Source organism: Danio rerio, chromosome 11 (assembly GCF_052040795.2).
Source record: "Danio rerio strain M-AB ecotype USA chromosome 11, GRCz13ab, whole genome shotgun sequence".
Classification (NCBI taxonomy): Eukaryota; Metazoa; Chordata; class Actinopteri; order Cypriniformes; family Danionidae; genus Danio; species Danio rerio.
This window is the reverse complement of record NC_141031.1, coordinates 26,764,151-26,792,114: the sequence shown is the minus strand read 5'-3', so window position 1 is coordinate 26,792,114 and position 27,964 is coordinate 26,764,151. Positions and strand designations below refer to the sequence as shown.

At 34.8% G+C, this 27,964-nt stretch overlaps 2 protein-coding genes across 15 annotated transcripts in view; both read right to left on the bottom strand.

Annotated features, from left to right (window-relative positions):
• Window positions 1–84: 84 nt before the first annotated feature.
• rem1 (RAS (RAD and GEM)-like GTP-binding 1) lies at window positions 85–18,381 on the bottom strand. 8 transcript variants are annotated; one of them, XM_087272023.1, is made up of 6 exons: window positions 18,045–18,381; window positions 15,420–16,207; window positions 12,568–12,655; window positions 8,577–8,659; window positions 3,918–4,125; window positions 85–1,232 (listed from the first exon to the last, which is right to left on the bottom strand). In XM_087272023.1, exons 4-6 carry the CDS (start codon window positions 8,634–8,636, stop codon window positions 955–957), a joined length of 546 nt encoding a protein of 181 aa, XP_087128149.1. In that variant the 5' UTR covers window positions 8,637–8,659; window positions 12,568–12,655; window positions 15,420–16,207; window positions 18,045–18,381; the 3' UTR covers window positions 85–954.
• Window positions 18,382–21,116: 2,735 nt separating this feature from the next.
• The window catches only part of si:dkey-76p14.2, a 247,425-nt gene continuing 240,577 nt past the window's right edge, over window positions 21,117–27,964 (bottom strand). For 6 of the 7 annotated variants that reach the window (XM_087272602.1, XM_087272603.1, XM_087272605.1 and 3 more), the window contains one exon: window positions 21,672–21,839. In XM_087272602.1, coding sequence (XP_087128728.1) covers window positions 21,779–21,839 — 61 coding nt within the window. In that variant the 3' untranslated portion in view covers window positions 21,672–21,778. Of the gene's footprint in view, window positions 21,840–27,964 lie in introns of all 7 variants that reach the window. The other variant, NM_001442775.1, reaches the window with a different exon arrangement.

Here is a 27,964-nt window from a genome sequence, read left to right as displayed (position 1 = left end):
AATCAAGAATGCCAGATTTGCAGCAATGAAATATGACCACTCTCATAATGAAAGACTCTGGGTGGTAAAAACCCCCCAACTTCATTTGCAGATCAGGATTTAATAGAAAACATTGAAAGTTGTGTCTGCATTTATGCAAAACATAATTATATTTACATATTTCAAAGTCATTTATTATTTTACAAATTTTGGAAATAAATATTTACAAACCAACAACATTGAGTTGTACAAAAAGCATTTCCGCCTCTGGATCCAGTGCCAAAAGAAGTACACAAAATACATTTAACGTACAAAGAAAGCCTGTAAACCATTATTTTTGTTGCTATAAAAGGTTTTTGCTAAAACATCTGACACCTTCATACTGTTTACTGGCCAGCTTCGTTTACTGACCAACTATCTCATCCAAATAAACTTTAACAGGCTTATGGGGGATATTCACATGCCCTTTTTAAACGATGATTGACATGTCTATAATATTTTTTGCTTTATTAGACTAAACTTCTCGGAGGAAAAAATAACACTGCTTCAGCTGTCTTTAAACTTTTCCAGCAGGCAGTGCTTTTCTCATTGTAACTGTATACAAAATACTTTCTTTATTTTAAAGAAAACATATAAACAACAGTGAATAATAAATATTGCTCATTAATTCGTTCTATTTATTCCCTATTCCATCTGATAAGGCAAACACTGATAAAATGTTCATAAAAAATAAAGTCCACTTAAAAGGTGATATACTGTTAAAAACGGTTTTGATCTATAGGACACATAACAGAGACCAATAACCCTTCAGTCTACAAGATAATCACTAAAAAGGTTGTAAATACTATAAGATTCAACATGAATGAATAAATAAACAATGAACCAAAAGCAAAAAAAGTGAATTAATGTCTCTGAAAAGCAAATCCTCTGTCGCCATCAGACCAGAAATGAGAAGAATGTGAGTGATCTGTGTCTTCACAGCACAGCGAGGTCATGGCAGGATTTGGAGCGCACTTTTAGGGCCATTTTTTTGTTGTTCTTGGCCACCAGTCGATCCAGGAAGCGTCTGGCCTTCTTTGTGATGCTCTCCTTTCGCTTGTAGACAGAGCGTCGGCGCTCATTGATCTCTTTGCTGTCTCGCCGCAGTCGGATCTGCCTCACAGTGCCCTCAAAGAGCTCGTGGACGTTGTGATGGAGGGAGGCTGAGGTTTCTATGAACTTGCAGTCGAACATCACTGCACAAGCTCGACCCTCTGCCACAGAAGACCAGCAATGTGAGAAACCATTTTCCTGACCCTGTCGTACTTGTTATATGCAGCTGACTAGGTTTTGAAGGTTTATGCATCTCTATAGCATGTCAAACGATTGGGAATTCATGGGTAAAATAAACCACTGTTTAAAACATTTGGGGTCAGTAAAATATTGTCTTTATGACAAAAAAAGACGTCAATTAAAATGTTGTTGCAGCTTAACAGTTATAACTGTTTATATTAGAAAATAATGGAAATGTAAATTATTTCTGTGTACTGTATATATTGGATGTCTAATGTATTGTCTCCGATGACAATATATAGTATATCATTTACTTTAGTAAAACAAACAAAAACATTGAATTATTAAGAATATTAGAAGTTAGAGTTAAAAGGCCATATAATTCAGGCAACAAAAGCAAATAATATGCCTGTATGGGCTTAAATATATTATATGATACAGTGACTAACAAATAAGCAAGGATGTCGTTTTGTGAGATACAAAATTCAATTAATGGGTGTCATTCACTCAGCACGCAAACATATACATTTGTAACGGGTGTATGTATAAACAGTATTAATAGTGTTTTATGTCTTTGAGAATGACAAACTTGCTCAAGGACCTCGAGAAAGAGGCATACATTTGACAGGAGATGCTTAAAGGCATAGTATGTAATTTTCACCACTAGAGGGCATGTATTCACAACCAACAAAAACAGTTTGATGATGTGGGAAATCATGAGCTAAAGTATTCTATATGTATTATCATGGTAGTATGAAGCAAAAGGCTAAAAAATGTTGAAAAGAAACAAGACTGCTGAAGAAATTGTTTATGACAGTGTGATACAGCACAAAAGCGGCAGAGCTTTTAATATGCTAAAGATGACAGCATCTGGTTCTTCCACTTATGATCACTAGGGGAAGATGCAGATGAAGCGTCAAGCATGAGTGATTTACATGTTAAGTCAATGCAAAAATGCACAAATGATGCAGCACTAATGACGTGATTTGTTTGAAAGAAGAGGCATGAGAGTTGACCATTTGGCGCGTTTGATGCGATTAACATGCGTATCATGCGAATCACTTAAATGATGAAATCTGTACTTCAGCTGACATTCGAGCCGGGTTAACCAATCATGATCTTGCTCTTGTAGGGCCATGATTATGACGTAGTGCCTGTTGTTGGTGTACCGAGGGGAAATCCTCTTGCCGATACCGGAAAAGAGTTCACCACCTGGGCTTGGCTCAGTCTGAAGCACTGCTGAAAGCCTCCATCATCCAGGAATAGGTTTTGGAGGAGTTGATGAACTCACAGAGCTGGGTTCATCTCTGAAAGGATCTAGTGGACTCAGACATGGCACCGAACGACTATACACTGTTTTTCAGCCTTCCTAAAGAACAGCTTTTATCTCAATAAAATCCATGTTAGCCCTTTAGCAACAAAGCTAGAGTCACTAGGCAGACAGAAGCCCTATTGTGAAGTGAATTTGACGTGCAAATGATGCAAGTAAACTCAAAATGTTCAAGCGTCAATTTACATGCAGATAGCATGATTTATTTGCACGTGCCGCGTCTGGTGTGAACGCAGCGTAAAGCCGGGACACACCAATTCAACGGTCGGCCATTGAGCTTTGTTGGGCCGTCATTCAACATCAGTCCGGCTAGTTGGTTTGGTGTGCTCCACGCGTCGCCTCTCATCAGGTTAGCATCAGGTCGAGTTGACCTGATTCAGCATGTAGAATTGTCGCGGGCTGAAGAGATCAATCTGATTGGTTTTCAGTAGTGATTTAGAGGCAGATATCAAAAACTGAAGTGTAAATAATTCAAGTCAAGAAAACACAAAGAAACAGAAGGTTTGTGTAGAAAGTGGCATGTTTTATGCAAATGACCCTATGTATGCAAACACATTTATAATACTCTAAATTCACTAACATTAGAATGTGCATAAAAACAAAATTGAGTGTGCATGTTTTGTGAATTAGGAATGAAAAAAAAAAAGAAGCTTGAATGTGCGTATACATATTTACATTATTAATGAATGAGACCCATTATTTATTTTCTTGGTTTTAAATAAATCCCCTTAAATAAATCAGTAGAGGTGAAAACGGGTATGTTTCTTGTTCATCTGTAACAATCTGATACCAATCTTAATGCAGTGTGTAAATAGCCCCAGAACACTCCTTTTTGTTCTTGAATTAATCAATCTTTTTAGTCAATAATTCAATGATCCATTTCTAATGACAGATGTTGTGTCTAAAATAGCATACTGCCCTATTTATTATATATATATATATATATATATATATATATATATATATATATATATATATATATATATATAAACAGTATATGACTATAGGTAAAACTGTATATGTATGTATGCATAAAGTAACATCAAGACAACATGGTGAATACATGATGTACAGATTATCTTTAATTCTGCATACATACATACTGTTATTTTTAGTGGTTGTGAATATTTCTACATAATAATTACTACATAATCCAGAGAGTATGTTATTTTAGATGCAGCCAATTACCAGAACTCATTAATGAACAGAAAGTAAAAAAAAAAAAAATCTTTTATTTATTTCTTTCTTTACTGACCCAAACTTCTGAAATGTTGGTGTTTAATATGTGAATCTGAGGATTTTATTTGTGAATGATATAAATTAGACGTGTTCTCACCTTCCACTGCCACCTCTCGAGAGCGCACTAAGTCACTTTTGTTGCCCACGAGGATGATGGGAATGTTTTCAGCCTGCCGTATACGCCGCAGCTGGATCCGTAACTCTGATGCACTTTCAAAGCTGCTGCGGTCAGTGATGGAGTAAACTATGATGTAAGCATTGCCCACCTGCATACAGTAATCCTGCAAGAACTTCTCATCATCCTCCTGTAACATTGAAAAATGAAAAAAAAAAAAAAAAACACAGTCCTCTCATTATCTGCTCATAGTCATTTTGTTAGAAACCTGTCACTTGAGTACATGGCATTGTTCAAAGTGAAGGATTATTTCTACTGGCCCAATCAGGCCAGTGGTTCCGACTTTTACTTGCCCTGTCAAAATTTTCACTTACCCCACCAAAAAAAAAAGTAGTTAATAACTAGTTCTTTGCCACATTTTAAATATTGTGTCAAAAGGCAAACATAACTTCAGCATAAACAAAACAACAGGCCTAGGACAAAATATTACAAGATTATAAAAAAATGCTCAAATGGTAATTTCTGTCAATTTTCCTTGCGGAAAACAGCTCTCGCTAATATTTCAGCATGCTTTCACTTTTGTATTAGACATGAAATGCACATTTGCCGGTAGGAATGACATACCATCCTACTCATAATTCTCTCTTCATATAGCCATATATATGTGGTTATAACACAACCATAATACACTGTGATATTGCCTGGTTTGTTAGTTCATTGGATCGCTTTGCTTTCTTATTACAATCAATCTTGGACTGATTGTAAACTGTTTTGGAAAGGATCTGAGCGTGATTCACATATGCCAAATGAACAACGCTAATTGGGCAAACAAGATCGGTTCCAAAACAAATGTCTAAGTGTGAAAGCATCCTGTTTGCACACAATTGACAGTTGCAGCCAAATAAAACTTTAGTGACAAGGCAGCACATGCCCGATCGGTCCACTAACAATCATGTCTACTGTCCTGAGCGTCCTGCATGCTGGCCCCGGGCCATCGGGCAGTCCTTAATGTTGAGCCCTGCATGGTAAATAGTTTTTTTTGTGTGTGTGAAAAATAGTTTACTGACATTTTTTTATTACAATGTAAGTAAATGGATGCTTTATAAACAATTAATAAAAAAGTTAAAAAGGTGTCTATTTCTTATAAGTTATGTTCTTTTGCACTCTCTAGAGATTAAAGAACTATGAACGCACTTAAATTGAAATTAAATTAAATTTAAATATTAAGCTATTTTGAACACTAATGAATTATGTTGTGATTACATTGTGAACATTAATAATCATCTAACCAAAATCAGTCAATCAATAAATAATCTTCTGAAATAAGTAACAGCCTTTGAAAATCCTGTTTAAATTGCTAAATATGTTATTTAATAAATGTTTTTTCAACTGTGAGGAGTTTGCATGTTCTACCGTGTTCACTGTAAAAAAAATAAATAAATAAAAAAATAAGTCAGTTCAACAAAAAAAAAAAACATAATCCTTTTTTCCTTTTTCTTGTTCACTCATCTATTGAAAACATCAGCTGCACTGACCAAGAATTATTTTTTCAGTAATACATAAAGCATTTAATTGGGTTAACATAAGATTATTAGTTTTCTGGAGAAGTGAACTACTCTGTAACAAAACTTTTAAGTTTTAAATTTTTAATCTGCAGAATTGAAATGCCTGAAGTTGAGTGAACAAAAAAAAAAAAACATAATCCTTATTTCCTTTTTCATGTGTACTCAACATTTTTGAAACATGTTTTTACCTTTAACTAATAGAACAGTAGAGAGTATGGACAGGAAAGCATGGTGAGAGGAGAGGGGGGAAAGATTGGCATAGGACCTTGAAGCGGGAATCGAACTCGGGTCACCATGATGGATTGGTATAGGACCTTGAGGCAGAAATAGACCTGGGGTAGAGTGCCATGTGTTAATGCACTAACCACTACACTATTGGTACCAATGTGTACTCACCTTTTGAAAACATCAGTTAGTACTAAGAAATAATACATTACCAAAATAAACAAACATAGTTCAATTGAAAAAACTGGAAGGCATGCTTCACATGTGAAGCATTACAAAGCAGTTTCCCCTGTTTGTCCTGCCATGTTTTGATTGTTTTCCCTCCTATCCTGTTTCTAATTCTGTGTCTTATAAATGTTTTTTTTAACATTTGACTCTGTTTTAGTATTTTTTTTTAATTGAACTATGTTTGTTTGTTCTGGTAATTTATTATTTCTTAGTACCAATTTCCACAAGAGTTTTTTTTGTACACTCAACTTCAGACATTTTAGGTCAGTGCAACTGATGTTTTAAAAGTTGAGTACATGTTGGTGCCAATGGTGTAGAGGTTAGTGCGTTGACACATGGCACTCCGGTGTTCATGGCAACCCCAGTACTATTTCTGCCTCAAGGTCCTATGCCAATCATTTCCCTCTCTCCTCTCGCCATGCTTTCCTGTCTATACTCTCTACTGTCCTATCAATTAAAGGAAAAAATAAAAGTTGAGTACTTGAGAAAAAAAAGTTTAAAAAAAAAGTGTTTTTTTTTTTGTTAACTCAACTTCAGACATTTCATTCCTGCAGACAAATATTTTTTGGCACAACTTTAAAAGTTGGTTACAGAGTAGTTCACCTCTCCAGAAAACTAATAATCTTATGTTAACCCAACTAAATGTTTTTTGTATTACTGACAAGTAATTGTATGTCAGTGCAGCTGATGCTTTCAAAAGTTGAGTGAACAAGAAAAAGTGAAAGGAAATAAGAATTATGTTTTCTTTTGTTTAACTGACTTATTATTTTTTTTTTTACAGTGAACATGTAGGTTTCCTCCAGGTGCTCCATTTCCCCCCCCCAGTCCAAAGACCTGCACTATAGGTGAATTGAATAAACTAAATTGTCATTAGTTTGTGTGTGTGTGTGTGTGTGTGTGTGTGTGTGTGTGTAAATGTTTTCCAGTACTGGTTTTCAGCTGAAAGAGCATCCGCTGTGTAAAACATACGCTGTATAAGTTGGCGGTTCATTCTGCTGCCGTGACCCCTGATAAATAAAGGGACTAAGCCAAAGGAAAATGAATGTTCTTTCAATTGTAGTAATATTTCCACAAAATTAATATTTCAATGTAATTTTAATCTAAAGAATTCAGCTTTGGCAAGATTGAAAAAAGTTCAGTACAAATGCTGCATATACATAATGTTACATATCGATTTTTTTCATTTATTTAGTTTAGCTAGTAACTTAGTAGTTTAGTGACTCAGTTTCACTTTCACAATTTCACTTTGCTTAACTTTTGTTGAGATCAAAAAATAGTAAATTTTATTAATTTTATTTATTTATTATTCTATTTATTTATTTATTTATTATTTTTAAACATTTTCATGGCCCTTTTTAATCTTAATTATATTGACAACACTGCCTCATTCAAGAATCAAAGAGATTTGAAATGACAAGAGGGTGATTGAGCAATAACATTCAAATATTTAATAATGACTATAATAATGAGCTTTCACTGTCCTTTCAAACACTGAACGTACTAAAAAATAAAAAACAGGCAATTCAGTATCAAAATCACACATCAAGTAATGACTTGTGTCATTTTTTCCTCTAATCTTTAAGTCCAGAAATATTTATCTATCCAAACAATTCTTGAGTCCAGCCGGAGGTCAGAGAGGAGTGTTATTGATAGTGCTGTAATTAGGCCTCAGAGCAGTGAGTGTTTTTGTCTGTGTGGTCAGTGTGTGCCGCTTGCTCACTGCAGGGCACCGCTCGATGGTCTTTAGCCACCGGGAGTGACTGGCCACGTTTTTTCCACAGCACTGCACAAAGGGCATTGTGGCCCTCGAGGAGAGACTTGTCTATAAAGCACAGACTCACGGCTGGCAGAGACATGAAGTGTGAATGCCTTCAGAATTCCTTTATTTACATTTGAGGATGTGCTTTAGGTTGGTTTTAGGGCTGCACGATATTGAAAAAATCTAACATTGCGATATTTTTATTGTGCGATATATATATTGTGATATTTTTTATTCTGTGATATATATATTGTGATATTTTTTATTCTGTGATATATATATTGTGATATTTTTTATTCTGTGATATATATATTGTGATATTTTTTATTCTGTGATATATATATTGTGATATTTTTTATTCTGCGATATATATTGCGACATGAATACAATTTCACTAGATGAGCTGAATAACAATTTGGAAAGAATATATAATTTTAGATTATTGGGATAATTCTGTAGTGGAGTGTGTAAAATATAATAAACAATCCACGAGCATAGATACATTCAATAAAGAAAAAGATACAACTTAAACAGCGTTTTATTTTTTTCCAGGTATACAGTAATTAAATAATCAAATGTAAAATAATATTGCATAGTCTTCGTTTTATAAACAATTAAAAAAATGTATTGTTGTTAATTTGTCAAAGTTACAAACGCTACAATTTCTTTAGCCTTAATACTTTTAAAACCCTCACACAATCAAAGGCCTCAAAAAACACTTCCGAAAATGATAAATTTTAATCCAGACTCAACACTGCATATACTTGCAATGTGACTATTGCGAATGATCACATTGTAATATCGATGCTGAAATGATGTACTGTATGTTGTAGCTTTTGTTGAGACTGTATGATGTTTGTGTACCTGTTTATCTGTTTCCCAAGGGTCCATCACAACTAGTGTTGTATCCTCTCCATCAACCATAAGAGTTCTCTCATATGCATCCTCTGTGAAAACATGACATGGGATAAATAACAAGCAAACATACACAACTTAAAATGCATTTGAAAAACTTGTATATAACTGATTAAAATAGAGTATGTAAACAAGTTAATACAATACAATTATAGACCATTTAGAGGGATGTAAACAAAAACTATGGTCCTAAAGTATTTCCTGTATAACATTTTAAATTTCCATTGCTTCCAAGACTCCAAAAAGGTATATCGACCATATTGTTTTAACAATAAGATATGATATAATTGCCTTTTGTTAAAGTTCTGAAAATGTTTGGTAACAAGCAGGAAATATTTATGGGCCAGTGACACCGTCACCGCCACATTGAAATGGTCTATATAGGGTCAAAGTTGATGTCCAACAGTTTCAATTTGCTAGAATTAACAAACTAAAATGACCAGCATTCTACCATTACTCTCCTCCCTACCTCTAATGCTGGAATGTTCCACAATTTGAGATATAGACCCTTTTCATAAGACTGTTGTGACGTGGTTAACATAGTAAATCTTTAAAGTTTTTAATATTTACATTTTTAAAAAAACCTATGTACTGGTGTATATGAATTTAAGCATGAATTATATCATCTTTGTATCAGGTGTTTCTAATGCAGAGTTTAAGTGTGGGACTAGTAAATTTGATGTTGTTCTCTCTTCTGGCTGCAGTCACACAAATCCCCCCTCCCCCTTTTTTCCCTAAAAGTCTTGATAACACTGCTGTTATGTTTTTCTTTCATTGTTTGAGCAAAAAGGATTGTAAAGAAAAAATGTGTTGTACTCCCCCACTAACTGTGCTCTAAGTTTACCCAACCCTTAAGTTTACTATGACGACTTCCGCTGCTGAGAAACCCAAAAAATGTGAAAAGGGTCCATTATGGCTTTTACTCTTTTCACCTATATTAAAGGTCCCATAAAATTAAAATAAGTTTTTTAGACGTTAGTATCAGTATTGTTTATTTTTAGGATATCTATAAACTAGTGTGCACCAAAACAGTGACAAAATTTGTGTTTAAAAAATCTGAAATTGATATAACCATGTAAAGCTTAGTTTGTCACTTCCACGTAAATAGATCAACAGCTTTATTTACGTCACCATATTCACCATAAACATCTCATGAAATCGTGACCAATCAAATGCTCTCTAGTATCTGGCATGCTCCGCCCTCTTCAGGACACTTCACATTTGATGCACTTGAGCTCAATCACTGGCAGAGCGGTGACTAAACAAAACTCTATTGGCTACTTTTAAAAAGGCGAGGAGCTACACTATGTTCCACCCTCTTTTCATGTTTCATTCTAAACTATTATATTTTAAATAAACGTATTGGTTATTCCTGACTAAAGGGTAAAACCTAGTGCCACAGTATCAGGATTTAAAATAAACAATTTTTGAATTAATTCATTATTTTTTAAGGCTGCAGTTTGATCCTTAAACATGTCTTTTAACATGTTATCAAATGATTCTGTGTGTGGTTGTGGTATATAACCTACTGTTAAAGTAAATTATATTTTGGTGTCTTGTGTAAATTGTGGTAAGCGTAATGATTGAAAAAAAGATAATCAAGCAGGACACATTTTCTAAAAGTTGTATTAAATACTTGTCAGTCTTTATCTTTGCCACATTATTACTTTTAAAAAGCAAATATTTTCCCTTTCTTTATCACGAACACTTAAATATGGCACTGACACAACAGTTTAAAAAACAGGCTTTTGCTTCTAATAATGTGTTTGTGTGAGACAGATTTGAGCGGTGCTTTGTTAAAATCACAAGCGTGAAAAATGCATGTGAAGCGGAATAGTGGAAAACTCATTGAGCCGTGTCTGATAAACTGATCTCATAGCCAGTTTGACAAGAAGATAAAACACACTTTGCTCCAGTCTAGGTTGATGCTGACCTTGTCTCATTTTTCCACTTTAAATCTACTTTTCGAAACATCTACAAGATGTATAGCACTTAAAGACTAACTTGGCCATGACTTGAAACATGTGAATTCACGATAAAGAATAACAGTGTCCTTAATCAACTTCAGTGTTTCAAAACTTCATGTCTGTTAACATCTAAATGTTAAAGCCAAACCTAGAATATAATCCAGACATGCACTACAGAAACAGAGCTGTCATCATTTCACTACACTGTGCATCTTGAAAGCAAGGTGCATTTAGTTAGTACTAGTCAGATTCAATATTTATTGTCAGTACAGTTACATTTTGAAACAACCAAAACAAACTATATAAAATATAGCACTAAAAAAAACAAGTGGAATGACCTGATTTTAGATTTTACAAATCCAGTGGGACAGAAATGGAATACTTGAATCTGATTGGTCAATCACAACATTCCAAGGCATTTTACTCCCACATATTAACCAGTAAAATAATAACACCAGTTCATCCAGTTTACTATACATATATTAACCCAGGCTCATTCTGATTACTTACCCCATACACATTTCTGGAGAGAGCAAAATACATCCCAGGAGCTACGTTTTTTTTGCAGTTTTTGTTTTCGCAAATACACCAGAGGCCGCTGTTGACTGACTGACGAACTGACCGATACCCCACCCTCCCCCTTCTCTAAACCCAACAAATAGTATTTTAAAAAGCACACTTTGACTCGCCCACCCCCGTCCCGAAACCAAACCGCAGTGTTTTAAAAAGGAAATCAACAAAAAGAAAAGCACTCGCCTGATTTTTCCACATTTTCTCCATTATTTAATTGTTTATTTCATTTTTTGCTGTTGTTTTTGTCTTACCTGATTTCTTGAACCATTTTTCACCTGACTCAAACCACGTTGTTACAGTCAACTCTGTTCAGCGTTTCAAGTCTGTCGATGTACATGTCAAGCTATCTGGACAAACTGGTAACAGCGGGAAAGTCGTCTATATAAGGCAAGCGGTCAGCTGGTAATCGCAAAAAGGAAGAATGCCACACCGCCCCATATTGTTCACTTTAAAGATGAAATACAGCCATACATAGCACTGGCTACATAATTTGCGATCTCCAGAAATGTATATAGCGCTATGTTTTCAGAATGAAATGGCCTATGATGCCATATACACACACAGTTAAGGCTGATTTATACATCTGCGTCAAGCACATGCTCCGTTACAGTCTGTGCATGGATGCATAGCCTTTGCTGTGGCCGTCGCCAACGTGCACCTCTCAAAAAAATGTAACTACATGTCCCAACGACGCGTAGCACAAGCACTGTGATTGGTCGGCTTGGTAGACTTGACGAATGTGGGCGGGACTGAGAGCCGCGCAAACCCATCGAAGGGAGTGTCGAGTCCCATGAATGAGGCTCAGAAGGAAATTTTTGTTTTGTGTTTACCTTTTAATTAAAGCTGTTGCACGTTCCCCAGTTCCAGCCTCAAAATGAGCAAGTTTGAGGTACTTCTACATTAATGTAGAATTCAGAAAAAACAAAACACCAGCGAAGAAAGTCGACACAGAGGAACATAAAAACCTCACTGCCAACTAGCGTTTCGAAAGTGTTATTGCAGAGCAACACAAACAGCGCGCAGAGGTATAAATGCACCCCATCGTGCAAGGTATGTGCCATGGGTCACGCCAATGTAAGGCAGATCATTTGACGCAGAAGCATAAACCAGGCTTAAGTTAGTGCAAGTAGCAGCTGTTTGATAATAATTCCTGTCTTTTGCAAGCTTTACATTTTATTAAAGATCTAATAAATTATTACAGCTTAGATCTAGGTTGTGTATTGAATAAAACAATTGGCAAGTAACATGCAATAATAATGTATAACAAGCTGATTCAGCCTTATACAACAGCAAATAAACTGATCATTACTTACTAGTATACAAAAACAATACATATTTAAGCTGAATCTGCAAATTCAGATTTATGTGATCAAGAATAATAAAACATAATATGTACATACACTGCGTCACAGTGGCTCTGTGGTCAGCACTGTCACCTCACAGCAAAAAAGTCCTTGGTTCGAGTCCCGGCTGGGTCAGTTGGCATTTCTGTGCGAAGTTTGAATGTTCTCCCCGTATTGGTGTGGGTTTTCTTCGGGTGCTCCGGTTTCCCCCACAGACCAAACACATGCGTTAAAAGTTAATTGGGTAAGCTAAATTGGCCGTAGTGTATGTGTGTGAATGAGTGTATGGGTGTTTCCCAGTGCTGGGCTGCAATTAGAAGGATATCCGCCGTGTAAAACATATGTTGAATAAGTTGGTGGTTCATTTCACTGTGGCAACCCCTGATGAATAAAGGGACTAAGCCGAAGGAAAATGAAAGAATGAATGTGCATACACTACCCTTTAAAAAATGTTGGTCAATAATTAGCGTTTTCAAAAGAAATTATAATAAGTAAGATACTAATACTATTTAGCAAGCATGCATTAAGCTGTTAACTGAAGTGAAGTTTAAACCCCAATAATATTTCACAATATTCATCTTTACAGCACTAAAAAATTTGCTTTTTTTTCTAAATCTAAATATCATTAATCTTTATGCATAAAAATGACCTGTAAAATTGGGTTCATTTTGTGTCACATAGACATGTATTTTACTGATAAGCCTTCACTGATGCTACAATCAATATACACACATCAGCCTGTCAATGACATGATTATTTACAGCATGATGTTGTGCTAAGGTCAAAGCCAAATCAGCCGAGAGATAAATATAAGGTCACACGCCACTAGACAATGAAAAAAAAACATGTAGGTCAACAGACGCTCATCAGCTGCTTTCATAAAGGCGTTTTGCATAGTTCAGTGCATTAATGTGTGTCCTGAATTTTAAAGACATTTAAATGGTTAGGTTTATACGTGGGTCTCTGATGGACCAGTTTTGTGTCAGTTGAAACGGATTGTGTCTTACCCCTGGGACAACAAGAGATGGAGAGAACTGGACACATTGGAGATGCGACATTAAATCCAGTCATGTGCTGTCTTGTTAGAAGTAACACACATTTTTAGAGAAAATTAAGTTAAATAGTACGAGATTGATGGATTAAAAATGCAACTATAGTGCTGCTCAGTTTAATTAAAGGGTTAGTTCACTTGAAAGTGCAAATTCTGTCATCATTTATTCACCCTCACATCATTCCAAACAAGACTTAAATTATGTTCATAACACAAACTAAAACTGAGAGATTACTGTACCTCCACTGAATGTCTGTTTAGTTAAAACATTCATTACATATGAATCAACAGGTGTAATCAAAGTCTTGTGAACGTGAACGTGCTTTTTGACAGATAAACACTGATCAGATCATAAACAGAAGCTTGGACATACAATTATACATGCATGACAGGTGAGAACAAATCTCACTGAATTGTGCTTAAGCTCAACAATACCATGTGACGCACAAGAACAATTCTCATTGGTTTTCACACATCAAGCAAGCATAATTGAGCTTTCCAATTTAAATGCTGCTTGCAAATAAAAGCCTAAAATAAATGCTTAGCATATGGTGATCGTGTCTCTTTAAATGCATACATTTTTTAATGTATTTTTGACACGTCAAGTGTTTTGAGTAATCCTACTTTTCATAGAGGGTCAGAAATCTTTTAGATTTGATCCAAATGTCTTCATCTTGTGGCTCTGGAATGACGTGGAAATTACCCCAATAAAAATGATTTTGAACTGAAGTAAATTCTACAGCATTTACACATTTAAAATAAGTTTAATTTAGTAATTTAGCAAAGAAAAAAAATTAAGTATATGTTAAAGTACATGTTACTATTACTAATAATCATTTGTTATTTAAAAAATATTCTTTAAGAAATACTGAAGCAATAAAAAGAAAAATCTACACATCTTTTTAATGCTGGTGTTCACATCATGCATTGGGGAAAACTGCATTTTTAACTGTTTACCAATTTAATTTACACCGTTTCATCGTTGCTTTTGTTGTGATGTGTAATAACTTTTTGTTTCATTACATCTGAAGTTTTGTTTTGCTTTTTTTGTTAATTCAAAATGACACATTCAAACTCACAAAGTCATTGACTGTTACAATTATTGTGTATCCTGCACCAATATTAAGGTCTTCCTCATATATTTTAAGGCACTCATCTCAGTTGTACAAGTACATTATCATACACAAAAAAGATTTTTGCTGTTTGTTCAAACTACCTATTTAAGCTGAAACAACACAAATCTTGTGCAGTCTTATTATGTGCAGTCCACTTAAATTTGATAAGAAAACTAAATTTATTTGTGTTGGGACAAAAATGCTGGGTTTTACACAACCGTTTTGTATAAGGACAACATGAAGGAAATAAGTTAACAAACTAGTTTAGTTTTTTTTTTTTTTTTTTTTTTTTACAAATTTAAGTGGATTGAAGGTAAAACAATTAAGTTGTTCCAAAAAACTCAAGAATTGTTTTGTTTCAGCTTATTTTAAATAAGTAGTTTGAGCAAACATTTGAGTGTCTAGACTATAACAAAAAATCTACTTACAAAACATTTAGATAAGTAAACAAAACAAAGCATACACTTCTATAGATAACTATACTAAAACAAAACTTTAAATGACTTAAAAATGATTCAACAATGTTATTTTACTTAAAAAGCAAAACCTTGTGCTCTAAAATGAATTACATTTTACTCATTCATTTATTTTCTTTTCAGCTTAGTCCAATTCACCTGTACCACATGTCTTTGGACTATAAGGGAAACTGGAGCACCCAGAAGAAAACCCACATGAATGCAGGGAGAACATGCAAACTTCACACAGAAACACCAACTGACCCAACCGAGGCTCAAACCAGCGACCTTCTTGCTGTAAGACGACAGCACTACCTACTGCTCCACCGTGTTGCAATTACATTTTACTTACTATTACATTTTTTTTTTTACAGTTTAGTAAATGATAAACTAACCCTACAGACCACAATGGACAACATCTGCTACATAAATCAATGTACTGTAGGCTCTGATTGATGCATTAATCAATACCGCCATACAATTAATGTTTCAGGATCAATCCTGACGCGTGACAAATTGAGAGTGTGATCAATGAGTCAGACCTATCAGTTTAGTCAAGGTTATTTTAGGCACTGCAATGTCTTTACAGTAATGTGTCAATGCCACATTTACAGTTAAACAATAACATTTAGCATTAATCGAAAATAATGGATAGAACAGAATGATTCAATCGAATAACCTCAACTGATCTGATTTGTTGACATGAAAATAAGGCATTCAATTGCATACCTCCAATGTGTTTGTGGGCATCCTTCTCTTGTATTCCAGCAAAAATGTTGGCAAGGCTTGACTTCCCCACGCCATGATCACCTAACAAAACCACACGGTAAAGACACTCGGATCCTGAGCTGTCCGATTCGGAGTCTGAGGACCAGTTGGCCCGTGAGTGGATGCTCTTGTCTCCAGGGTGGTACGAGGCAGACTGGGCGAGCGGAGGGTGATAGGGGTCAGTCGAGGGGTCTCTGTCTCCTCGTCCTGCTTGACGAGAGGAGGGGATGGGGGTGCTTGCTCGTCTCCTCAGCGGCTCCTTTGCCTCCTTCTGTGTGTTGAGTGTCATCTTATAAACATAGGTATGCCTGGACAGAAAAAAAAGAGGGAAATGACTGTGACAGGAAAACAAATATTAAATACTTTGCCACAGTTACAATGTGGTTAATGTAATGCTGCTGTGACATGTTTTTTAAAATTAATTTCTGTCAAATTATTGTTTTGTAAATATCTTAAAACATTGATAATCACTTTAAAAAATAAATTAAGCTTTAGATTTTTGATAAATAAAAGTATTTTAAACTGTATTTATTTCACTATGTGAAATATGAAGAAATACGTCACAATTTTACAGATTTTATATAATTTTATTCAAGTAAATGTTCAGTTTGTTCAATTTGAAGCAATTGTTCATCTTAATTAAATAATGTCTGTATAAATTGAGGTATGAGCAAACTTTGGACTGGTAGCACTTAATATTTATACATTTGTATCCAATATTTCAATATTAACATACACAAATTTGAAAAATAAAATTGAAATATTAGAAACAAAAAAATTAATATTAACAGGCAAATTTGTTTAGGTTTTAAAAATAAACCTAATATTCATATACATTGTTACAAATGTACATTTCACAGCACATTTGAGTACACTCCATTTTGAAAATTAATATTTATATCCATTTTTTCAGTGAATATAGGCAATGTATTTTGGTGCATTTGAACAAAATAGATTTATTAAACATATATTTATTAGAATAATATTTTAGTCACCAAACATATTTAGAAATGGAAATATAATACAATTAAATTCAAGCAAAAATACAACCTAAAAAATTTCAACTAAATTTGACTTTTTTTTTTTTTGCTTCCCTTGATTTTTCCTCTTTTTTATTGTATGTTATATTTTTCTATAACAAACTAGTTTTTGGACCGTAATCGGAAGTTATTTTGTTAGATAAGCTCCAGATCTGGCTTCAGTACTGACTAATCTAATGTATATGCAAAAATAAAATATTGTGTAACTTTGTTTTACAAATTTTAATTTAAAAGATTGATTTGTGAGGGGTGTACTTATATTTGCTGAGCACTGTATATTTCATGTTTACATACAGACATTAGAATAAAGTCTAACAAAAATAAATATTCATAAGTAAACATATAACTTATAATCCTTGGCAAAAAAAAAAAGCAAAAACAATTGAACTCTTATGATTATTAAATTAGACATCAATTATTAGAATGTCAATGCATTAAACCAGCATTTGTGTACACTTTTAGTCAATGTCAAACACCATTAAAAACTTCTTTATATTAATCTTCCATTAAATAGGCTCAGATTTAACTTTAATTAAATCAAAAGTTGTATTTTATTGTTTAAATGAACATCAACTAACTTGTAATTTAGTATTACTGAATCATTAAACTTATTTTACCTCAACTACATCTGTTAACAAACGTAACCTCACTGTAAAGTGTTCTACAAACATTTTACTTGCAAGATATAGTGATTTTGTCCACTTCTTCAAAAGTTAACGCATTTAAATTGCCTTAACTCAACAGCAGTACTTTTGACAGCTTCCCCTGTGACATATAGCACCGGAGTAGTTTTAATACATGCATTAATAAACACTCCATGAGACAAACTCCTTAACAAAAGCAGAAATCTATACTCACAACCATCCCCGTAAAAGTTCAAGTCCACAGAAAACACTTTAAAGCTGCAGTTTGGTGAATCAATCAGTTCGCGCGCAGTGGAGTTTGACTCGCCGGCTAAAGAGAAACGCTACACCGCTGCAGTCAAGACAACAGCCCGCTGAGCTCCACAACGCGTTTAAAAATTAAAGAGCGGAATGAAGCTTTTCTCTAATTCTCTCTCGCTGTCTGTCACAGCCTCCTCTCACCCGCATGACCTCTCACTCACCTTTATCTCGCCACAACAACTTTTAGGGCTCCAGAGCGCGTCTCTCCTCAGTTCATCCTCCCACTTTGCCCTCAGAGAGGCTGCGGCGTGAAGTTGCATGTATCGTGTCTTTGTGATTAAACACAGGTGGGCTCCTGTTGCCAACTCAGCTCGAGCTCTGTGCGGAGAAACGCGTCTTCTGTTTATATTACTCACATGGTCCCATAAACACAGCTCAACAAACGGGCCCTCGACTGTAAAGTCTCGTGGGTCCCCGCCGAGCGTCTCTCAGCATCATCCAGGGCCACGAAATGTTATAATGTGTGTTTTTAGCACCGTCCCACTGCATCTCCATGACGTCGAGGTCCTGTCATTTCCTGCTTTTGAAGCTGAGCTGAGATATCATACGTTATCAGGAGGTTCTCGTTAGTGTAATGGCTTTGATTTTGAAAACGCATCTTGATTTAATGATGTCATCACTGGGAAGTCATGCAACGAGGAACCACACACATTGCATTTATTTTTCTTTAGAGACAAACATCCACAGCTGTTTCTTTTTTGGTGCTTATGCAATTGGATGATGACTGTTGGAGTTTTATTGCTTGGTATTTTTGTTTTGGTTTCTAAAACAATTCATTGGGAAAAGCATTGCAGTGTTTGAATGCACATGGAAATGAAAACAGTAAAATAAAGATGCAAGAAGGTTTATTTTCTGCTTAGATCTTCTTCTTTTTTTTACCAGGAATTTTTAATTCTCTGAGGCTCTGCTGAATCTTTTCCAACTGAAACAACAAAAGTAATCAAAGCAGTCGCCTGTTCACTGGGGTGCTGAAATCCATAAGTGTGTTTACAGAGCAAGCCTTGTTCCCACACTTTGGTCAATTGCATCAATGTCGCCTTACTACTGTTTCAAGATTTGCAAAGTGGCTTTGAAATGCGCCATTTGCTAGATAAATAAAGTCATATATAGTCATAAAATGAAGCACTTGAGTTCTTTGAGGATTGACACTTGAAGTGTCATTAACTGCAATAACATTTGCTTGCTGAATGGTACCAAACTCCAACAGCATGTTTTTTCCGACATGGGAACATTTACATTTGCATTTTCTCATATAGCAAGTTTTTTTTTTCCAGAGTGACTTACAAGTGAGCATAAAAGATGCTCTTAAAATCAACAGAGAGTTGCAGTATTGACAAATATTTTTTTTGAAAGAACAGTGTGTCCAACAGGTGGTTTGTCAAGCCCACTTACCTACGTAGAGCACACTCAAAATTACACAATGTTTTACAAAGATTTTGGAGTGCTTATAAGAAGCTGTCTGGTGCATATGGAGAGGAAGAGCAAAAGTCTTCTACGGGTGGTTAACAAAGATAGATACAATTAGCATCCTCTGCAAAAATTCAGGCTGCATATGCAATTTTATGTACTTTGCAAACAATAACTAATAACTAAGTTTAGACATAATCGGATTATTTGCTTTAATCTGAATAAGTCAACAATATGATTAAGGTATTTACGAGTTGCTGTTTGAATGTTCTTTTCATGATCCCGTTTTACATGTTACAGCACATAATTCGATTGAAGTCATTTCGTCACCACGGCTATCCACATTTCCTCCAAGTTTTATGTAACTTTGGGTGTTTAATTTTTAATGTGTTGACTTTAACTGCAGTTTGGCACTTTCACCTTTATTCAGGAACATTTCATGCATGCTCCCTGTAACAAAAGAGATATTGGACGTGAGTATGAATTGCTGGAAGAGTGTTGTTTTAATAGAATTTTATACTGCATGCTGTATAAGAAAATACTCAAAGTATTTTTCAATGCAGGTGTCTGTAGTCCTTCACTGAAATGGTAAGTGCAGAGAATAGAGTCAAACAGTCCTGTGTGTATAGACTATCCTTTCGCAAAATGCGGTGAAAATCCTACACATTGATAATAGCTTCATTAAGCTGTTTACACGTCTTTGCTGCACTTCAATAATGTGACTAAAATCGGCATACTCCACATGTCTTAATACAATTTCTGTTTAGTTCAATATAGACCTTAATTGGATTAGATCAATCAAAAATTCCTGTTTACAGACTCTTAATCAGAGTATTGTCTTAATCTAATTAAAATCGGATTACTGGTGTCCATGTAAACATACTTAATAAAATATACAATGAGCAAGGCCATGACCTACAGTATACTTTAAAAATGTCATCAAAATTGTATAATTTCATCCAAAAAATACAACCGAAAAATTCAAATCAATGTGTCGATACCGATTTATAATTTTTTAAATTAAAAATCTTCAAGTATCAACATCATCAGTCTTTAAAGGTTCAAGACACCATCTTTAAAAAAAAAAATTCTTTAACAGATTTGTGTGTATTGTGTGTACGTTAACACCTGTCAGCTTTAATTGTGGGGAAAACTGGATAATTTTGAGCTAATTTCATCTTCCTGGTTTAAAATAATTTGTGGGGTGGGATCAAAATCGGTGACATAGCATGTATCTGCTAGTGAAGTGATGACGCGTCGGTTTGTCATTATTACTCATAGCACAGTTTTCTTATCCCATGAGAAGACCCAGCTTCTTAGTTATTCATGAGTGCATGTGCTTTCCGAAGGCAAAACAGACCTGCCAAGCTGTAAGACCCAATGACAGGGTAAGACCACGTCCACGTATGGCACGGGTTGTATGTTTGTTTCCGTGATCCACAGGGTTTGTTGCATGTTTTTCCCTGTGATGCTGTCCCGGCTGATACAGCAAATCTGTTGGTTTGCATCAAGGATTTTTGTCAAGAGATCTGTGCGAGAATTGGAGAATTTATGACTTGAGTTCGTTATCATTCAGACATCGCCTAAATCCGTGCTGCAGTGTTTGCCTATGTTTAAAACCTCCAGATTACCAGCAGGGCTAATGGTTGAAATAGATAAAGAGACCTGTTGCACTGCTAGCCACTGTGTCTGCAATCAGAACTGGGTATTGAGGAAGACAGAAGTCCTTATAGAGTTATAGAGTTTAAACACGATTGTCTTTATAATGATATAACAAATTGTGGTTATCTGTACATGAAATTATGAATAACAAAGATAGCAGGGCATTAAATTACTTACTCTTTATTTCTTTGCATTTTAACTTAGTAAACTGTAAACTCACAGGTCTCCTCACAGTTTGTTTCTCATTTTGTGAGCCACCTGACAGTTGTTTTCCCCTATCTTTTTCCCCTGCTCTGTCGGCCATGCCCATTTCTACCTCTGCTGGCAGCGCTCCACGCCCAACATGAAACATTTTTTGAAAAAATGAGGGTAGACTTGAACTGAAAGAGGTTGCTTTCATGACCCTTTAAACAATCAGGAGGAAATTTCTTTTTAAAATTGTAAAAGTTTGTGTCCCTACAGCGAGATTATTCTATATTAATATAAAATGTCTGATTTTTAAACATGTAATGCTACAAAATGAACATGGTCATGAAACATCCACAGCTTAGTTTATGTGGCACTAAAATACACACAGTATGCATTAGCATGTCTGAAGACACATTAGTAAATCATGGTAGCTACACTAAAGTGATTGTGCTTATAGAAATGAAAGTGAGGATCAAGCCAATAAAACAAACTGAAAGCATAGACAGATAAAGAAAAGATGATCTATAAAATTGTTTGACTCAGTAAAATGATTTAATGTAGTGGCTCCATTGATTTCCATCTGTAATATATAGCAGCTGAAGGAAAGACTCAAAAAGGTAATGCGTTCAGCACAGGGCTACACGGGGAGTAAATCCTCATGAGGTATATTGAGATGGACGTCCATATCTGGAGTACACCTAAAATACAGACATCACAGTGACAGTTACTGTTTACAGCTTATACAACCTTAAAGGGACAGTTCAACCAAAAATGTAAGTTCTGTCATCACTTATTTATCCTCATATTCTTAAAAAACAGAAGTGGGCATTCTGAAGAACTTGTTCTGCCATATGAAAGTCATTTTATGGAGTATAAATTACATAAGAACTCTATGATTTTTATTAAGTACATGCACTTAATATCTAGATACATCCCTAACAATGTCAGAACAGTTAGGTTTAGACAATCTATTACATAGATTTGTACTTGAGTAAAAAGAATGCAAAATAAACCCATGTTGTTACCTTATATAACCCAGTACTTAAAGTAGTCTAAGGACACAAATACTAAAATAAAGTACAACTACATTTTACATATGCACAGTGTATTAAAGTATGTTAGTTAGTTACATAATAATAATAATCTAACTTGCACATTTAAGGTAATGTAATCTGACAAAAAAAGATTTTTGACCTTACATATTAAATAAGTTTAATAATATTGGCCCAAATACAAAGAGAAAGAATCAAGAATCAATAATTTTATAGGAAAAAAATCAATAAAATCACTAATTGATTTAAATATAAATAGTTTTACAAGTCAATAATTTTATTGGAAAATAAAAATCCAAATATTAATAAACTAAAACACCTAAATTAATAAATGTTAACTGATGATTCAACTTTTGTTAACTAAATGTCATGTTACCAAAAATAATTTAGATTTGGCGTAAACTGTGAACAATATGCAAATGGGATGTTAAATATTTGACGTTAACATAAAATGAAATGAAATCAAGGTAAACATTTTAGACATATTACACAAATAACCATGAATAAAATCATGTTAGTGTGTATTAATATTAAATGGTCTTGCAGGTAATATTAAAAGTCTTGCAGGTTTTAAAAATTTAAGTTAAGATTTTTAGAATTCTTAAATGGTGAATGCCTCAAGATATGATGAATAATTTGCTTTTTGTATTTTACAATAAAATAACTGTAAGCCATAATATCTAAAGGTATTCAGTAAGACCAGAGGTGGCCAAACTTGGTCATGGTGGGCTGGTGTCCCACAAAGTTTTGCTCCAACTTACTTCAACACACCTGCAAGTAAGTATACCAAGTAAAAACTTGATTATCTTATTTAGGCATGTCTAGTTGAGGTTAGAGCTAAACTCTGCAGTACACCGGCCCTCCAGGACAGAGTTTGGGCACACCTGAGTTAGATAATATATAGTATTAAAGCAAAATACAATCTAATTACTACTAATAGTACTTTTGTTATTGTTTTACATGTATTCACTTGTATCAGTGCATCAGTTAGGCCCCAGCACTATATAGCTTTGGAAAAAAAAAAGATTTCTCTGGATTTATTAGGTATGGCTTTAAGAAAAATGCTAATATTTATTTTTTATAAAGGTCTGATAACATTTCTTCCACATTAAAAAAAAAAAATTCATTTAGAGATTTCTGAATTTTTTAAATTGGTGATATGTATTTTTTGATTTGTTGTGAGTGAAAATCAATCATGAATTCCTAACTACTCTAAGGATGAAAGAGTTGTATTGTGTTAGACACGCAACATTTTATAAAATGAACATTATATGTATAAACATTATATAAAATGCCCTAAATGACATCAAATTTTTTTGAATTTGAAAGAAATATCAACTGTGTTTTCAAAATTAAAACAACAAAAATTATGTTTTATCCAAACACGCAAGTAAATTGCCAGTGATATACTGTATATGGGCAGCTAGAATAAAAGCAGTTTTTGATTTTTCAAACACCATTTTAAGGTCAAAATTATTAGCCTCTTTAAGCTATATATTTTTTCGATAGTCTACAGAACAAACCATCATTATACAATAACTTTCCAAATTACCCTAACCTGCCTAGTTAACCTAATTAACCTAGTTAAGCCTTTAAATTTAACAATGAGCTGTATAGAAGTGTCTTATATGTCTTTTGTTATATATATGAATATATATTTATGGCCATAAACTTGTTCACCACAGCCTGAGACAGTTTGTTTAAGACAGGAAACATGAGAAGTTTCTCTGCTGGGGCTCTGGACATCTGCAGATACTAAAGCCATGTCTCTGTCACGAGCAGAGCAGGAAATCCCAGATCTGTTTATCATTATCTCCATTTAATGGAAACCTTTATAATTTGGTGCTCAGTGTGACATGATATGCGAACACGCTAAATGTTTTTGCTTGTTTTCCATGTTCTTTGTCCCCAAGGCCAAAACACTTAAAGACCAAAAGTCCATATGAATAAATCTTAACTGTAACAGCTCCCATGGGTGGCAAGAGGTCGTGCTTGCACTCGCACGGCCTTGGAATAAAGTGTCCGATTGTTTTGGAGATATGACCGATTGTCATGGAGAGGAAAATGACATGTTGTTTTGGAACAGACTGTTGGGAAATGTGAAACCTTCATTAACCTTTCATGGGCGCCAGGGATTCCATGAATGTACAGCATTCTCTTGTTCTTCATTTATCTTTAAGATGGCCTTTAGAGTCATTTCCAAAACTGTGTAATATAACACCATCTTCATCAGCCCAATCCTTTTTCCAAACCAAGCCTTTGTTTCAGAGTAGATAAGGTACCTCTTCCTCCAGCTTATCTGATTTTCAATGTCAGATCTCCAATAAAGCTACTTGGGTTAATGAAAGTGTTGCTCAAAAAAAAAAAAAAAGAAAAGAAATAAGATAAAACAAATCATTAAAATAAACCATTTTTAAAATTCTTAACCATTATCAAACAAATGAAGCTTGGTTCCCTATTTTTGGAACAACAAGGATAAAAAAAGTGTATGTTTAAACATGATTTAGAAGTGCAAAATGTACTTTAAAATGACATTAAATATTTATCTAAATAATTATTTTATCACCTTATAATTGTGTGATATATACTGTATTACATAATTGTACCAAAAACTTTTTACAGCCCAGGCTCACTGAAAATACGTGCCTCAGCATACTTTTTTCAAAATGTAAAGTACATTACCCTGGGTAAGTTTCATTGTGCATTTCTAATGACAAATCCTCTAGAGGGTGCTGTTAATTTTTTTCTAAAATCTAAAATATGTTACTAAGCAGTCCCTCCAGGATTTCGCAGGACTTTTTTTTCTAAAATGACTGATTTTGCTGCAACATTTTTTAAAATTTGCGGCAAAATTTTGTGTTGATTTGCTGTAAAAAATTATACCGCAGACAAAAGTCTTTACTATATTAATTTTTAATTACTCCTAGACCCAAACAGTGGGTTCTGTGACTTAAATTTTAAAGGGCCACGAAACACCAAAACACATTTTTTGAGCTGTTGACAGTCGTATATGTGTCCCACACTGCTAGAAACACTATTAGGACACCTATATTTCACTAAAAAGTGTAAATTGTTTTTTTTTTGTGTTATTTCAAGCAAATTCGTACTTCTGGTTTGAAACTAATTTTGAAGCTGCGTCACGGCCATGACATAATAGCCTGTATTCCAGCGTGCAGACTGGACTTCTGTACAAGAGTGTGTCTTATTACGTCTTACAGTGTGTTGCATTAATGCATGAGTAAAGCTTGGTTCGAACCAATCAGCGGTCTCTACTGTTTAACTTCATTATTATTCATTACTGTCTCAGTGTTTAGACGACAGAGACGCCACGTTGTGTTGGCAAAACCAGCGTGAAGTGTTGCTTTTTTAGTTTGCTGCAGTTAAGTTTTGTTTTCATTTTCTCTCTGTGGGAGTGCAGCTGGACTCACGTGTGGATTAACAGTGTACGCGACGCGCGACAACAATAACTTGCGTGTCTAAGGAGGAACATTGTTTACCTGAGAGCTGTTCTCATCTGCAAACGCTGAGATCCGGATTCACTTGTAGTCTCCTCTTAATGAAGATTTGGTAAGTGAGCAACCAGTGCTCTTTGTTTATTCAGTTTGTTCGTATCAAACAAACTATTGCACCGAGTGTAAACATGTTAGCACTACAACCAAACTATAACCTCATGTAGGATTTTCACCGCATTTTGTGTACGGAATAACACATGCGGCTTTCTGACACTACCTGCCGTGTGCATCTAAGTTTCCGGGAAATGCTGAGGTTTTTTTTTCCCTCATTCGCTGTGCGGTATCAAACTACATGAAAAATACACGCTTAGAGCAGATCCTCGAATCAAATATCTCGTTTGTCGTGAGGGACATGAATGAATTCCCTGAATGAAAGAGCCAAACTGCAGTTAAAGTCCACCATTTAGTAATTTGGCAAAGAATTCGACCACAGATGTCCATGTAAACACAGTCACTTTGTCCCCTGTTGGGTGTGTGTTTTGACTCTGAAATTCACAGCGCCCAAATAGACACTCCCACACCATGCCCCTTTTCTTCCTCCGACACTCCCCCCTAAACAGAGCTGGACACGCCCACTTTTCTGACTTTTTCGAAAGTAGAGGTGTGAAAACACCCTGCTGAAATGAGGGGGTTTTATGGACCTTTAAGGATACTGTGTGTTCAAAACAAATCTTGTAACCATATATAAATTATGTGTGCACAACAGCTTAAAGATTAAAATCCACTAAATCATTGCAAAAATCATGAAGGCCATCCCAGGAAAAAAATTAGTGCTGTTGTTTTTCCATAGTTGAAGTCAAAATTATTCTTCCTCCTAAGATTTTTTTTTTTCTTTTTTAAATATTTCCCAAATTTTGTTTAACAGAGCAAACAACTTTTCACAGTATTTCCTATAATATGTTTCTTCTGGAGAAATTTTTAATTAAACTTATTTGTTAAATTTTAGCTACAATACAATTACATAAAAAAAAACATCTTAAGGTCAATATTATTTGCCCCTTAAGCAATATTTATTTTTTCAACTGTCCACAGAACAAACCAGCATTATATAATGACTTGTCTAATTACTTTAACTTTCCTAATTAAACTAGTTAAGTCCTTAAATGTCACTTTAAACAGAATAACAGTATCTTTAAGCTGAACACTATGTTTTCTACTCTTGTTAGTGCGTGTGCTGTGAAAGAGGCTTGACACAATGCCTGTGTTATGTGCTGTGCCCGCAACAAGTCTTTATTTAACTAATTTTACTCATCTCATGTTTTCACAGTCTTTCGAAGTAATTGTTGTAGGTGAATTCAAATTTGTATGTTTACTCATATTTAAAGTGCGCTGTCTACTTCATCTGGTTAAATGCTGAGTTACAGATCAGCGTAAACATATACTGCCACCTAAAATCATGATGTTTGTAAAATCATGGCTTGGCAAGGGTTGTTGGCATCCACATGGCCTTTGTTTTGGGTGAATCAGTGTCATGATGACGTCATAAAAAGCTTCTAGACCCCGAATTTGCGAGAAATGCTTAATTTTGCTTGATAAATTTAGCTATCACAAAATCGGAAAATCCTGGAGGGATTGACTTAGGGCAGGGTTTTTCATAGTCTAAGACAGTGGGCCTCCCTTTTGACACAACTTATCCATTGGCGCCCCCCTCCTCCCAAACACGCACGCACGCACGCGCACACACACACACATATATATATATATATATATATATATATATATATATATATATATATATATATATATATATATATATATATATATATATAAAACACAGACAGATGTCAGACTGTTAACTCACTTTTATCATCATTTGCATGAAAGTGCAATTATTTACAGAGTAATAACAAGTATTTTAATATAACGTTTTTAAAACTAGGATGATGGTTCAATATGAATAAAACAGATTCAAGAACTGTCCATCCCAGTCAAAACAGTCGAAGTTTAGCAGGTCTCATGCTGTCATTAGCCAAAATATTTTGACAAACCACACATAAAGGTCGTGGTTCATCAGCTGGTCCTGTCCACGTAAATCCTAAACTCAAATACTGATTATCATATCGTCGTCTTTTGGGTTTAAGCCCTGAACTTGAAGGCTTTTGTGGCGAGGGGGCGTGGCCGAGAGCCGTGGGAACGGAGTGAGGCCACCGCTTAAGTGGATACACCTGCGGTGCGCACCTGCCTCGGATCCCATGGAAGGAGCTCTAGATCATAAAAGGAGGAACGAGGGCAGAGGAAGCCGGGAGAGGACCGGGCCCG